Genomic DNA, 16,680 nt, shown 5'->3' with positions numbered 1-16,680 from the left:
ATATTTAATTTATTGTCCTTTCTCAGCAGCTGGGAATGCTGTGATTCAACTGATTCACGAGTAAAGTGCATGATGCTCGGGTGAGACGTTAATGTGCTAGGTCGAAGGCATAGCTTAACTTCTTAATTGGCAGATAGCTAAGTAGGGGATTGGAAATTGATTCCGAAGGTAAGTAGTAGTAGTGGTATTTTTAGAAATATGACAAATGACATGACAATTTATAGCAAATTTAACAGACCCCTAAACTGTGGTCCGCGGACCCGAAGAGGTCCCCTGAACCCAGTTTGAAAACCCATCTATTAGGTTACTTATGATGAGTTTGTCAATTTAATATTTAGATTTTTCCATGCAACCCTTATGTGGGAAATTTCAAATCATGTTTCATCGTGTCAACACGTTTTAGCCATCAAAAAGCTCGTCACCGTCAAGTTATCGTCAAGGAAAAAAAAGACCACCAACAAAATATTTTGTCATTGGTGGAAGGAGGAGGTAGTGCGATAATGACAGAAAGTAGAGCAGAATCTCAATGGTTGAACACATTCGGAAACGGTCACTTTTGACGTCGTTAAACGTTTATTATCTGAACGGGGCATTGTCAAATATTGCTGCAGGCTGTTTTTCTGGACATGTATTAGTACTATATTAAGAAATAACAAAAGAATATTTCCGCAATGGTCCGTTATTTAGACATAAATGGGGCTATCATGAGTCAGGTCTGTAGGTTGTTGCACATTGTTTACTCTCAGATCTTGGCTAACAGGAGCCACAGGCAAGACAAAATGAGTGTTAACAAGAAGGGCTACCAACCGCTTGCAGCACTGAGTCTCCATTCGCTCCCCGGAGTCCATGGTGGGCGAATATTCATTCGCACTCTTGTAATCACATTGACTAGGGTGCGGGTGGAAGCGAGGGATTGTACTTAAGGCCTGCAGGGTTTCACTAAAAGAGCACTGGATTGTTTGGATTGAGTGAACATAGATCATCACCGATTTGGAATATTGTTGCTTTTATTATCGTTTTATTGTAAGCCGGGCCATAAGCAAGCTAGATCGCTAGTATGTGAGCTAGTTGGTAGCTAACTGCTAGCTAACCGCTAGCTTGCTGACTCACAGAAAGGCAGCCGGGCTTGTAAATAGCTGATCTTCCTCCAGATTAGTTTAGCTCGTTTAATTCTTCCAAGTGCACAGTGAGTGTGTTTATTATGCAATATTAACTTTAAAGGCAATGTTCAGAAAAGCTCACTCACAGATATTTTCCTAAATAGACAGATAATCGATTATTTGATTTCACACTTTGGTCGAACCATTTGAGAACAAGCAATAATTTTTCCATAACACGACCCCTTTAATATTTTAACTTTTGCTTCAAGTTATCCAAGAAAATATTTAAAAAGTTATGCAATTCATTAACTTTACATGAGGGCGTTTGAAGAGGAACAGATGGCAGCAGTGACTCAATTTGTTCCTGTTATTTGAGGCGAAACTCGAGAATATTCTCGCCTCGTTATCTTGAAATCATATTTAATGTGAATGAATTGACTTGGCCATAAATATATTACCTTCTGTGACGTTACTGGCATGCAAATTGATGATAAGGAGAAGCAAAGCACATGGTCTATTTGAAACTATTTGAAAAAAAATGTCCATTATAGTTTGACACACACAACATACAAACAAACAAGCAGATAACGAAGCTGTTCGGGAGAAGAGGGCGTCAAAGTAAAGAGCGAGAGGAGGGCTCACCATCTTCTCCATTAAGCCAGGCTGACAAATTCTCACTGCTAATTTGCGTTTGGTTAATTAACTAATTACTGAGGATGTCTGAGGGCGAGGCTGTCTGTCAGCCTGTATCAGTAATTATTTTCATCGTTTTAATTAGACTCACACATTTCTCCACTCAATTCCTTATCCCCTCCAAGTTGCTCCATTCAGTGAGCCTACGCCCCATGACAACAAACGGGGCGCTCTTGAACTTTCACGCTGCAGCATCGAGATGATCACATTTGACCATGATCGAAAACTTGGAATGCAAAGTGACAAAGAAAATTAATAGTGACGAACAGGAGAATCTGAATACCTCGAATGTCGTATAATTTACGTATGCAACCAAAGACCCACCAGCACACAAAACGTGTACAAAATCAGTGATCCTCAAACACTGGTTTGTGTCCTGGTAACGGACAGCAGACCACTTTGGCCCGGACCGCACAGATGAAAAAAAAAAAAAAAACTTGCAGTAATTACAATTTATTAATTATTCAAGGCTGAAAAATATTTTAGTTTGAAAAGTGACCGGCTTATCTGCATTGCATCGGACACTTGACGCCCTAATTTTTTTCTGTCGCATTAGGCGAATGTTAAATCAAACAAGCTAGCAAAATGAGTAAAAACAGACCACTTACATGTCGGGCTACGCACAATATGCGGCGGACACACTATTTTTATTTTCCCCCAATATATCAGAGGTCCACCAGCATCTCAGAATAGATCGTGTTGAGCCTTGAGCATTCCACTGTATCGTCAAATTGAAAATGTACAGCACAATCAATACAAACGTGTTACAATTTATGACAATAAAAGAAGGAAGCCCATTGAACAAGAAACAGCACTGATTGGAGCAAAATCTCCGGGGCTGACGTTTGAGTAACACAAAACTACGTGCAACACAAGAAGAAGTTTGATCTTAATTATTTGCTGGGTTACGTCTAAAATTGGCGAGAGTGATCAATAAGCCATTTCAAAGAATTTTTTTTCAAAGTTTTCCCATTGAGAAGGAGACATAGCGTTTGCTTGGGCGAAAAAAAAAACAAAACAGTGAGGAATCAAGAAGAGGCGGCTTTACCTGCTGTCCGTGGTTATTGTTTCAAACAATCCTTGTTGGGCATCTGACTTCCCAAAAATAATGAAGCATTATTTTGCCTAAAGATAAAACAAACAATCAATCAGAATAATCAATATCAGAGTCTTGTTGCTTTTTCTTGTAGGAACTAAAAATTGGTACACTTATTGATTGGTGCTTGTATGAACTTTTGCTGCCGAGAAGACATTGTAATCACATTACAGCAAGAATTCATTGTATAGTAATAAATCTATTGCTTTTTTTTTTTTTAATGGAAAAAAAAATAATAATAAAATACACACTCGTGCTAAAAGGACCAAAATAGTTCCCTAATTTAGTTTACATGATCAGTTTTTATTTGGTTACTTGTTGCAGTGTTATTTAAATATTTCTTGAATATTTTGAATATTTTATTGAACACCAATCATCCAAACATTAACTTTAAATATGCGATTACTTCCGAAGGGAGGTATGTCCTTTTATGAAATGAAAAATACGAAATGCATATTGCTGGTGTCGGGCCAAAACCTTGTACCTCGAAAATGTTCACTTTTCGGGAGACCCCAATAAATGGCAAGTTTGTTCAACTATTAGCATTGCTTCGTGAAAGTGAGCAAGCCATTATCAACACTTTGGATTGGTTAATGTGTCAAATTAATACCCACATGTGTAGATTGATCAATAGGAGAGGTGTTTGAAAAAATATGAAATTCACCAAAATGTGACTTATGAGGTTTTGGCCCAATGCCAACGATATAATGCAATATGACAAATATAATGATGCAAGGGTATTTATGAGAACATAACTTTGATGTTATGAGACAATGCTGGATCAAAAGAAGTCATAAAATTCTGCGACAAATGTCATAAAGCATAAACATACCTGATCTTAACAAGTTAGACCATATCGATTTCAGAAACAATTCAAGTGATGGTAAATAACTATTCTTGAGATTTTACCATTTTTCCTTATTTATATCCTTAGCAATTAATAGAAATGTTCTGCAAAACTTGTCTTTTGTATATTATTGTGTGTATGGGTGTGCCTAGCCTTTTTTATGGCTTAAATGTTTCATGCCAGGCAGAAGATGCCTGATCAGCAGTTTTGAGCCGGGTCGGACCGAGGCAGAAAGAGAGCGGGCTGTAAACAGTAAGCAGATCTCTGGCAGAGAGGCCGAACAGCAGATTTCATCCCAGGAAGCCAACTTTAGAAAACGAGCAGAACTAATGAGGACGCCGAACAAACTCACACACACGCGCACACACACACACATTAAACAGGCATACCATCCACACCCACATCCACACACAGTGTCTGAGCATTTGGAGGCCCCAGGGCCCCGGGGCCAGAGCAGCCCAGATACCTGATGGGAGCAGGGACATCAAAGCTGCAGGATTAAAGAGAGGAGAGGAGAGAGTGCCGCAGGCAGGAAATGCTAACTTATTATCCGCTTCCCAGCTAATCCTGTTATCTACAGAATATAGCTGTGTTTAACCCCCCTACACACCTCCCTCTGACAACACACACATATGGCATACACACACAGAATGCAGTGTTTTTTGGGTTCAACAGTCTCCCAGAGCGCCCTCTGGTACCACTTGGAACCCCTAAAAACCATCTGCTTGTGAATCTTTGTTAAAAAATAATGTAAACGCAGCAGAGCATCTTTGGCCATAGAAGTTGGTTCTTTAGTGCATGTCAGTTTTCACAGAATTTCAGGTGATGTCATAAACCCTCCGACAGACATACTAGGGGTCTGTGGATCACGATTGCCCCAGGCCCAGAGAGGAACCAAAGTCCTTTTCATTTGTGTCCCAACATTTACCAATCATAGCCAGTGTGCTTTGTTATTAATTAATATATATATATATATATATATATATATATATATATATATATATATATATATATATAGTAATTAAATTTGAAGTTTTTATCAATTTCTAATTTTAAGACTTAATTCTTGTCAATATTTGACTCCAAAACATTTAAACTTCTTTACACCCACGACATGTATTCACTAGTTGACCTTCACCCGCGTAGAGGCAAAATGTCCTGACATGCTGTACATACATATGCTTTCTTTGACATAACCCGAGCATGAAGTATTTAGGCCAAAAATGTATTTTGTAAGGTTACAGTCACTTTGACCCGTGACCCTAAATTCTAATGAGTTCACATTTCATTCCAATCACATTCTAGAGCCAGAGACAATAAAATTCCCTTCTGGTTGATATTCATAAGAATACGGTAAAATGCGAGGCCATAGTGACCTTGACTTTTCACCTTTGACCACTAAAATCTATTTAGTTCATCAACGGGTCACAAGTGCGAGTTTGTGTCAAATTTGGGAAAAAAATCCCTTAAGGTGGTGCGAAGATATGCATGTACTAGAATGGGACGGACAGGCAGACGAATGGCTGGACAACCCGATAACGTAAGCGCCTGCAGCCTCTGATCTGTACAGAGGCGGTGAAGTGCAGGGAGGGGAGAAGCTGAAAGAAGAGGAAAGTCGTACCATATCATGTTTATATGAATGGGACACTGTTTAAAAAAAAAATAAAAAAAGAACACACTCTGCTAATGCATGTTGATGAAGTGAAATTGTCATTAGGCTAATCAGCGCTAAACTAATTGGGAGTCATGGACCCTCCTATCTACTAATTCTAACCCTAAACCCCAGCCCATATCTGCGAGCAAATAGAGGAAGAGCTGGTGAGAAAAAGTGAGGGAAAGAGTAGAAAACGAGAGTGAGGTAAAGAGAGGAAGAGAGAGATGAAGCCTAATTAAGAGTGCTGGGATTTATGCAAATGAGGCTGTGCTGATATGGTAATCACAGCCTGCAGGGCCGTAGCAGGCCGTGCGTGTGTGTGCGTGTGTGTTGTGTGCGTGCGTGTACGCGAGTGTGTATCTAAGAGGCTGACAGCTGGCTGTGAGGAAGGTCAGAGCCAATCAGGCTCTTACTCTAATGCTCACTGCCCTCTGGCCACTCAGCCATCTCTCTCGCCTGTGTGCTCTTCTTCTCTCTCGCTCTCTTCTTCTGGGTGTCTCTCTACCCAGCGCTATACTCCGAACCACTCCCTCTCGCTTGTCTTCCAGAATGCATTTCGACTGCATAGACTCTCAAAATTGCGTTTGGGCGTTACGGCACATTTGAACATATTCGGTTTTATGTGCATTGGCGGATTCAGGTGTATTTGTTTGTATCAATTCTATGGTTAGCATCACATGAGAAAGTTTCTTTCCACATAAGTTATCAATAGAATGTCATTGTCTCCTCTAGTATCACAGGAGTATCAAAATTTACTTATTTCCATGAACTCCCTCTTGCTTCTACCTTTCCATGTCTTCTTTTTAAGAGTTTATTACATACAAGTGCGATTAGCACGAGGTCAAAGGTTATGTTCTGCTTAACATTTGTTAGAATGATTATTAGAATTCAATATAACTATTTCAAAAACAATGTTGTATCTCTTCTTCCCTTAAATTGAGAGATTATGTTTTGTCTTTTTTTTTTTTGTAGTCGGTCAAGTCATTTTTACACAATGTTCTCGGCAGGAATGGCAGCCCTGTTTCTGGTTGGTTGTGACTCAACATGTTGGGAAGTGATGGGCAAACATGCAGGCCATAACTGCCGCGGATGGCTGGCAAGATTTTAAAAGCGCAAAAACATTTGCCACGGAATGCAGATGAGAAAATTAGTCAGACATAGCAAAACAAGATGCTTGCAACAAAACCTGACCGGAAATTATAGTGTGTTTTAAAACTTGGAAGTAGTAATTTACTGTAGTAGTAATGTACTGCATTTGCATCTTTTTCAAATCTTAAAAGATTTATTTATTTTTTTATTCCGTGACAGACCTCCCACATAAATCTCAACGCACAAACATTCTCGTCTGCCACCAATGTCACAGAGAAGAAGCAGAAGCTCCCAGATACACGTCGATGTTACATGAGTGTTTCTGAAAAGGACTAAAGGTGGAGCATTATAAAATGTCGACATCAGGAATAAAAGATTTGCTTGCACTTCAGGCGTCTGGGGAACCCGCGTTCATTTAAAAAATAAATAAATAAAAAGCGTCGGATAGGACATATTTAGTTTTATTTACCACAGATTATTTGCTCATTGGTCAGGGTGCATCTTTGATTGGCTGCATTCCGTTTGAGTAAGCATTAGAAAGTCATATTGCCATAGCAACCACCTCTGCCATACCTGTTTTTTTGTGTGTGTTTTTTAAGCATAATTCTACTCACAATCCTATGATATGATTGTACTGGATTTAACAAAAATACACAAATAAAAGACATTGTATTGCTTTGTATCTTGTCCAACAAAGTGTGCATATTTTATAAGTGTAAGTTTGTGGATTTAGTCGTGCGATTCCAAATAAACAAATTTCTTTTTTTCCCTTAAAGCTTGACAACAGAACGTGGCATCCCTTGTGACTGGAAAGTTGCGAACTCCTCCTCAGTTTTCATTTGTGGACCCCACAAGAGGATATTTTCCACTGTGATTTTCTATAATTATTAAATGTACACACAAATGTAGAGAATGAACACACACACACATGGATCCCAGGGCCATGTGGTCATATCAACACATCTGAATGTAATCCAGTTAACACAGTGTCCCAAATGACTAAATTAATCAGAGAAATACTATCTGGCTCATCTCTTTGCACTTCTTTGATGTGTGCACACAAACACACACACGCACCCCGCACACACACGCACATTTGAGTAGAACAGTGATCGAGCTGAGAAATGACTTTACCTTCTCACATAATAAGACCCCAATCCCATGGAGGGGGCCTGTGAGATGGTAGCGATGCTCCGACAGCCCCAAGGCCTCGGAAACACACAAACACACACTTCCGAGTGCAACAGATCAAAAAGATGCATAGTTTCAGGGCTGCAGATAGATAGTACAAAAAGAAAGCATAGCACAAAAGAAGAATCAATCCCTGCTTTCCGTCCAAATGCCGCTATTCTTAATTGGTGACATTACTTTGTAGGTACAACAGAGGTGATTTGTGCTGCGAACTCTCTTATCTTGATGGTGGATGTTAAAGTAACACAACAAAGGTTCTGTGATTCCCGACGTCAAAGATAGAATTTCAGCATTTTTCTTTAATAACAGCTTAGATTATCAGTGAATGCATTTTTGAGGCAGAGTTGGGGGAAGTTGAAGACGACATGACAACAAGTCAAGCTTCAAGTTTCTCTTAGAACCAAGCCGCATCGTACACTGCTTAAGGCTAACTAAAAAAAAAAACGGAATTGTTTTGCATGTATTTTGGAGGTTGGTATCTAAGGTCATAAATGCAGATTACCGTGAACATTAAACACAACGGAAGCTCTCAAACCTAAGCCTTGGAATTTAGAATTCAACTCCGTATGAAAAGTTTTGGTAAAACATAAAAAAAAAAAACAGGCTCAAAACAGTGGAAGACGACGACTAGGAGACTAAAAATGCAGTTAAGTGTTGTGCCTACATTCAAAGTAGTAAACGCTAGTATAAGCAAATACATTACACATGGGGCTCTATTTTCATAGATGTGACTGTAAGACGCCCTGATAGTCTTCGGGGACGCTGCACCATGTGAGATATCAGTGTGTGACTATCTTTGTTTTAAAAGGGAATGAAAGGAGCTACTTGGATTGACCATGATCCAAGTCGACTGTGATCACTCCCACAGCAGCGCACACCTTCTCAGATCCTCCGTCCGGTGCTCATCTGCTAAGTTACGAACACGGCATCTAGTACGCACGCAGGATTCACATTGTTCATAGAAATGGAGCTTTTAATTTCAACACTGAAAGTATTTATTTTTCTTTTTTAAAATTTGACTCATCCTGAACGCAACATTTGTTTATCCATTAGAACTGATTACGTTGGAAATGAGTGGCTCCATTGGACTGCGAACTAAAAGGTGTCAATTACCCCACGCCCCAAAAAAAAACGTTTTTATATTAACCTGGTTGCATTAAATCAAAGCTGCTTTAATTCAGCAAAGAAATATTGAAAAATAAGATGAGAATTAAATACATACATTCCATAAAGGAATTTTTTTATTTTTTTAATGTATGGCCCTGGATGTTGGCACAAAAGCTAAACTATAGAATGACAATTGTCCCTGCAAGCTATTAGCATTGTAGCCTGGTCTAACATCTCCCGACCGGTTTGCGTTGATTAAAAAGGAGCATGTTAGCAAAACTTGGTGGCTTTGAGCTAAACTGCTACTCAGAGGCTGGAACCTCCATTAAAATAATGAAAGCAATAAAAGCAACAACAATTTCAAAACCTTTGGAAAACATTTCATAAACCATCAGGAGCCAATTAGAGGAGCCAGCGCAGGCTTGCTTGTGCTTTGTGCATGCATGTGTGTGTTGGGTAGTCGAGCGTTGCAGCGCCCGGCCCGGTTGTGCCCCGCAGGCCCGACCTTCTAATCATTATCTGTCTGTCTTATTACGCTCCAAACCGGGCCACTCTTAAATAAAATATGCAAAGGTTTCTTAAATGATGACCCGAGGCTGCGCGCGCCGCCGCTGCTCTACATGCTGTTAATCTGAGAAATGCAAATTCCCTTCGTCTCACACTCGCCTTTATTAACTTTTTTGAATTTAGAATTCCACGAACAATGAGTTCTGTCAGCTTCTGAAATTATATTTTCTCTGCTCTTTTTATGTGCGCACGGAAGCGAGTTTAGAGCATGAAATTACCAGGGGAAATATGAGCGGTTTCATCTCACCCGCACAATTTAATTGGCTGCTTTGCAATTATTAGTTTTTGCTGCTAAACTTTTTTTTTTTCCTTTATTGTTGCTGTTTCCTTAAAGTGGCAGCTCACAACAGTGTTTTATTTTTTTTCCATTTGTGTGTGTGCGTGTGTGGGGGGGGTTCTGCCTGGTTTTGTGTGTGCAGCTCTGATTGGACGGCTACCGACATGTGATTTTCACTTGATGTCAAGATTTGGACTTCATTGATGCGGAGATCAGTGTGGAGTGAAGATCAGAGAATATCAAAATATTGGATCTCCTTTTTATGAACTGAATTTACCTCACATTTGAAGTTCATGAACTTCATATTACCCACACACAGGGTCATGCCTTACTTCTACTTTTTCAGAATATGCACATCTTGTCTGTTCCATTATCATATCACAAATATTCCTCCTCCTGTCTTGAATATTTTCCCTCTGAATATTTTACAGCGACAAGCTATTATTTATTTCATTCGACTTTCTCTATTTACTTTATATAAAAATCAGTCGTCCCATGGACTGAGGAATATTAAGGCTTTTAGAGACGCTTACGTTGGCTACGTTTTCAGAGCGCATTACTTTCTTACTGACACTAGACCCTTACTACGTTTTGCCAAAAAAATAAATAAATAAAATAAAAATAAAAGCTGTTACAACATGGAGGCAACAAATAAGGTGAGAGCACATCAAGACTGTGTGATTGACGGTTTAACGAACCCTTTTTGTTGACAATGTTGCTTCCACGGCAACAGATGAATATGTGCGATGCCAAACTGGCAGATCACAGCCAGGAGAGCAAGCACCGTGGGTGCTGAGCTGTTTTAGCCCTGCACATAAACGCACAGGTTTATCTATCCCGTGATATTGTTGGTATTGAATAATTCAATGATTTGATCATGCGCAACTACAACAAATGACTTAATTATGCTAATATGGGCCGGAAACTCCAAGAGCGTGTGAGTGTTGGTGTCAGTGTATGTGTGTGTCAGCAGGATTGACAGGGGCCTACGGGCTTCAGCACTGAAACGCTGATCTGGAATTTCACATCCTTATCCCCAAAGCCTCAGGACTCACACACATGTATAAGCGTTTTTACACACTCTCTCTCTCTAATACACACACACCTTCAACTGATTTGTGTTCATTTCCTTGAGACGCTAAAATTCTGAATGAAATTACCAAACACTAATATCATGATTTAAAGTTACGCGCTACGGGCATCATTGGCAGAAAAGGCAATTTTTCAACAATACAAGTTCTTTATTGCTCTTCATTTTTATAAAAGTGGGTGGTAACTTGGCAACAGGAGGAGAATGGTGTCACAAAATCAACTCTGATGAAAACTATTCACATTCACACCTACTGACAATTTAGAGTTTTTATTCATTGCTATTTAAAACGTTCATGTGTAAGCAGCACCTAAATTAGTTACTGTGAAGAAAACATACAGTAGAGTACAATCATCCCAAAGAACCACTGTGCAATAAAACATCACTAACGTCTTTAGATTTGTATACAAAGTCAGGTGGAATGCACATCAGTGAGGTTCATGCGCAAAACCATCCAAATACTGACGAAAAACACTTTCAAATGTCACGAGCTTCTCCGTTGTAGGTTTTCGACATACAACACTCGTGTTGTAAGTAAAAAAGTGAACAATAAGGGTTCTGGCAACTGCAAAAGTTCAGTTTTTCAAGCTCTGACTAAACTTTTAATGAGACAGCCAGCCAGCCCAAATTTGAACTTAACAAGCCAAATATTTTGAAGAAAACAAATCCACCTATCGAATACCAGGAGAAGTCTGACTGTGTGATAAGTTTGTTTGTTTACAAGTTAAACTTTGACTAGGATGATGGTCGGGAAATCCATCTGAAAAGCCTACCCGATATTATTTGAATACCAACTTGGAAAGTAAACACAGGGCAAAGTAATCTTGTGATAAAATAAATAAATAAAAATGATCACCTCTCTGACATATGGAACACACTTTTTTTCTCCTCCTTCCTCCCTTCTTCCCTCTCCTGTCGTGCCAACTAACGATGCTAAAAGGCAGCAAGTCAACAGCCACGGTCAGACGGTAAAAGTCTCCAAAGTTCACAAAAAAATAAATAAATTTGAAAAAAGTGTGAGTGAGTTTCTTTAAAGTGAATATTAAAAAATGGTTTATGCATCTGTTTTTGTCTGGAATCACACTTCTTGCTATGGGGGGCAAAATATGGAAACTCAACTTTCAAACACATTTAAAGGTGAGTGAAGATTTAGACTGCGAGGCTCACTTGTCGTGCTAGCGCACTCGTGCCAAGTTGCCATCTAGAATATGTAAGGTCACGTTTGAGGTTTTTTGTTTTATATATATATATATATATATATATATATATATATATTTTTTTATAATATACGTACATTTGAAGATTAGTGCTAAAAACATGTGAAACGGACTGAGAATTTAGTACTGAATCATTAACTTGTTCACTGTCTCAGTTGTCTGGATTTTGGGGGCATGCCCCAAACAGGCTCAGTCTGCCCTCCCAAAATACAGTAAATAGTGAATTTCACTCGAAGACTGAATTAAGACTTAGTTGTCCAAATTATTTCTGAGAACTACGTATCCATATTTGCATGTTTATATTGGACTGAATGGACATTGTAGAGTAAATAGTACTTAAATTAGTATACATACCGTATATTACTATTCTCACGGCAGTAATGAGATACGGGTTTAAATGTTTTAAAAAAAAATTAAAAGGGAAGTCAAACGTTTGAAATTCCTTTGTAAATACAGTATTTCTAAAAATCATTTGATGTCTTTAAAAGAAAAAAAAAAAAAGCCTCTAATGTTTGATGTCATCGCATATGTTTCTATTTTAAGTTTCCCTTAGCTCATAAAATGAATTCCTTACAGGAAAATAGCGAACCCGTGTTGATTAAAACACTGTCTGTTTGTATTGTTCCCTCGGTGCCCTCATTAGTATTTACAGAGTATACACCACCAGCAAAGCCCAGACAGACACTCTATTTGATGGAGGCCATGAACATTTTTATGGAAAACAGCTGTATTGAATCTGTTCCAGGCCTTTTTTCTACCTCATGAATGCAATTTCCCATGCTGCACTGCTCCAGGCTCCTGGCACATCTTGGAGGTAGCACGCTCTCTTTCTCTCTTTGTGTCTTTCTTTATTGCCTTCACACACCTTATTGCCATTCACCAATTACCGACACACATTTTGGCAACAAACGCACCATTAATTGAAACATTTAATTAGCATTAAAACCAGGAGTAATTAACAGCTTTTCTGCTGTGCTCTCTGAGCCAGGCTCAAATTCTATTAGGCGGCTCCCGACTTTGCCCGCCTAACACCGAATTTTTGCAGAATCCACAGATGTGAGTGTGTTGGTGTGTGCGTTCATGCACACTTCAGGGCCCCAGGTAAGGAGACTCCGCGAGGAGTCAAGCACCAAGGCCAGGCCTGCTGGGTGCCCAGGGGAGAAGAAGAAGAAAGACGTTTCAGGAGAGATGTGAAGATGAAGAGAGAGAGTAAAGGGGTGGGGGGCGGTCAAAATAGAAGGGAAGACTTGAAAGCAGCATAATAAGGTGGGAGGCAAAGGATGGACGTGAGGGAGGAGAGAGAGTGACAGAGGGATTAAAAGCAAATGCAAAAAAAGAGGTGGTGTGGGTCAGTGAAGACACTCACACACACACACACACACACACACACACATCTTGAAGACATACAACCGTGCATACAGTGTGTGTTTGCACAAGCTTGGTCTGCGTGTGTACGGTTGTGTGAGGCCTACTTGGAGTAGAAGCAGGGGCCTGGATTAGCGGCGTTTGCCAGGGCTGGGGGGCAGGATTAGCAGGCTGAGCCGCTGTCTGATGCCGCTCTGCCACCACTAATGGCATTATTAATAGGCAGCTAAAAAATTCATTAAAAAATCCATTAAAAATAAATGTGTTTTACATAAGACTTTGCCCCAGGTACGAGAGAGGAGGGGGGGTGAGGCAGGAGGGAGAGAAAGGGGGACAGTCGACGTGGAAGGGGGGTGATTGTTAGCTTTGAGGTCAGCTGAATATCACAGCTAAGATACTGCGGATGCAATAAACACACAAACACTTGTCTCACTCCCAAGATCTTCAACGTGGAGGAAAACGAGGATAAACCAACAAGACTCCGCTCGACTGTTAGTGGGTGTTAAGCGCTCACGTGCGTTATCACGCCGTCCTGTCACAATTTTAATGAGGTCATCGGTCATTACATCTATGCAAATAGAAAAAATACAGTTTAAACAAATCTCTATGTCAGTACGTTACGTAAAAATCTATTATAATTAGGATATTGAATACAGGCTTTTCCAGCCACATGGCAGAAATAATAAAAAGAAAAAACCTCACGCACACACAATGATTGGCTGGAGACCAGTAGAAGGTGTACACTGTGCCTCTGGTGTCAAGTCAGATGCGATTGACCCCTGCTCACATGCCCTCCTAATGATGACAAGTGCTGCAGAAGATGGATCGATGAACACACAGACTGGTCTCCAATCACCCATTTGCCATTTTGCAACAGGCCGTACAGATCAATGAAAAAAATTATATAAATTACAAAAATGTTGCATTATGCACCAATTCTGCATCATCAACGTGGTGGGAATGTTCGTCAGCACATTGAAGTAAAGCAGCATGAGCATCTCAGGCCGAATATCAAGTAACATTTGGTAGGCAAATTAAGTCGAACTTAGTTTCTAGTGAATCAGAACAGATTTTTAATTTTAAAAAATTTGCACATTACAAGCAAAAATGTGATTTTGGTAACCTCCAATGTACAATACATCTCGGCAACTGCATTGACACACCTCTCTTGTTGCCATAATTTGCTCACAGTTGACTTATCATTTAAATTCTGCCTATGGGGTCATTTAAAAGTATTACATTACATTAAGAAACACACTCCGGAACATGAGAACTGTTTTGAGCCTGCTTATAGAAGTACAGAAAAGTATTAATCCTTCCCTTCAATTAAAAAAAATTAAAAAGGATAAAAGAAGAAAAAGGAAAAAAGAAGAGCTGGACCAGGCCGGCATGATATAACCCAGCTGTTCAAGAGTTGTCCCGAAGTTCCCAATTGCCAATCTGGCTCTGCTAATAATACATCAGTTGCAGTTGTAGCCCGTCCCGGGGGCAGAACCATCCGGCCCTCCGTCCCGGCCGGTCGCCCATTATTAGGGCAGGGGTCGGGCTGGTGACAAATTTTATGAATAAGGCCGGAGGGTCAAGGCCGGAACGGTACAGAGATTGCGGCCGGAGGGCAGGGGAGTGACCGGCAAAAATGGGTCAAGTGCCCAGTTCTGATCATGTCATAAAGTAACCATCTGAAGATATGCAACTTCACAACAACGACAGCGTCCTAATTTGAGCATCTCGCCTCAAAAAAATTTGAAGTTTCTAATCACAGTGGAGTTGGCTGAATAGATAATTAGCCTCTCTTCTAAACATACTCATCTTCGTATTTTTGGGCATCTGGATGCCCATTGGTCCCACGTTGCCTCGGGACATGACACCAGGTGGTTGATGGACACCACATAGTAAACCAGTTAAAAAAAAAAAATGCCAATGTTTGAAAAATAAGATGAACACTGTTATGCATGAATGGCTCATCGATTAAAAAAAAAAAAACCTCACCAGATTCCAAATGTAAGCATCTGTCGCATGGAAAACTCAGTTGCCAAACATTTGATTTTCATGACAGCACATAAATAGTTTTTACACCGAGTTTGTATTTGAACTTCTCCAGTATCAGTCATCATCCACCACGCAGCACTTGTTAGGTAGGTGGGGAGGATTAAGTATATGTCAGCAAATGGAATCTGAATTCGCGCTGGTGAAAAAAAAAATATTTGTCGGATTTGGGGGGAGGAAGGGCATAATGTGAAAGGCGGGAAAAAGCAGCACCCGCTGTGCAAGCGAGACAGAACCACAAGTCAGCAACATTCACACTCAACGCAAACATCAAACATCAGCCAACACACGCAACGAGACACTTTGATCTTGCCAGGCTCCGCAGGAAGCCGGCATCTTTAGAGAATCCTCCAAATGTAAATTAATTTACGCGAGAAAGGGCCCCCAAAGCGCCTGTGTGCATCCCAACAGCACGGAGGGTTGAACCCAAACTCTGCAGTTTAGCCTACGGAGACACTTCAACCCTGGCGAGTCAATCTAAACTTAGCACGCCATGCACATATTCGAGTGCCAGTCTGAGTTTCACTTTGCTTCCGAGTGGATGAGCAAACACTTGAGTTAGCGTACTCAACACTTCATCACTACAGCTAACTCTATTTCAAATAATTAACACAAAATGTTTGTCTTGGTCGGATGGATGACTAATTAAACTGAATCAAATATCATATTTTTTGTTGTTGTTTTTAAATCAAATTTTTCATTTTGATGTTCTTAACATCTGTCAAAGTTAAGAAAAACATCCAAAGCTAGATAAAGTTTGCAATAGATCAGTTGAAATGTTTCTGATGACATTTTTGGCCATACTGTAATTGGAAAAGTTCACCAAAAGAGCTCCGTACCTGCATTGAAGCATGGTGGGGGGAAACATTGTGCTTTGGGGGTCTTTTGCTCCATTCTTGGGGCTTCCACAAAAGGGGTATAGGATTATAAAAAGTTCCAAAAAGCAGTCAATGTTAGCACAAAAGTTGAGGCTTCTGCTTGAAAGCAATTTAAAAAAAAACAATAAAAACCTGATAATCCACAGGAACTTTCTAAGACTTCATCATCATGATGATTAAATGGTGCCAGGTGTGCGCCGCCTCCCATTTCACGTGAGTTTGAATCTGATTGGTTGATTATGAGCACAGCCAACCCAGCTGCAAGAGTGTGTGCACTGTTGTGCAACCAAACTATCTGGGTTGATTATGTTTACTTCCCCTCTTGAAAAGTTCTCTTTGATCTCATTTGTTTGGCAACCTGCCAGGAAATTTTTGAAATAAGTGTACCTTGGCTCACTAAAAGTTAGGGAACACTGGTCGACTGATTGCCAGCAATTCCCCCCAAATTATCCATCTTCACTTA

The 16,680-nt window shown here is 40.0% G+C and overlaps 1 protein-coding gene across 8 annotated transcripts in view; it reads right to left on the bottom strand.

Annotated features, from left to right (window-relative positions):
* LOC148316874 (uncharacterized) overlaps nt 1-16,324 on the bottom strand; it is a 78,510-nt gene extending 62,186 nt beyond the window's left edge. For 6 of the 8 annotated variants that reach the window (XR_015840159.1, XR_015840160.1, XR_015840158.1 and 3 more), the window contains exons 1-2: nt 16,179-16,324; nt 2,842-2,918 (exon numbers count right to left, since the gene is read on the bottom strand). Coding sequence is in view for 1 of the 8 variants with exons in the window: in XM_088286250.1 (XP_088142376.1) it covers nt 16,179-16,233 (55 nt within the window). In the remaining 7 variants the exon portion in view is untranslated. The remainder of the gene's footprint in view (nt 1-2,841; nt 2,919-16,178) is intronic. The other 2 variants (XR_015840162.1, XM_088286250.1) reach the window with 1 other exon arrangement.
* Nucleotides 16,325-16,680: the final 356 nt, after the last annotated feature.

The sequence above is a fragment of the Idiotropiscis lumnitzeri genome, chromosome 21 (assembly GCF_059441095.1).
Source record: "Idiotropiscis lumnitzeri isolate Australia: NSW breed Sydney's pygmy pipehorse chromosome 21, RoL_Ilum_1.0, whole genome shotgun sequence".
In the NCBI taxonomy this organism is placed as follows: Eukaryota; Metazoa; Chordata; class Actinopteri; order Syngnathiformes; family Syngnathidae; genus Idiotropiscis; species Idiotropiscis lumnitzeri.
This window is presented reverse-complemented; position numbering and strand designations above follow the sequence as displayed.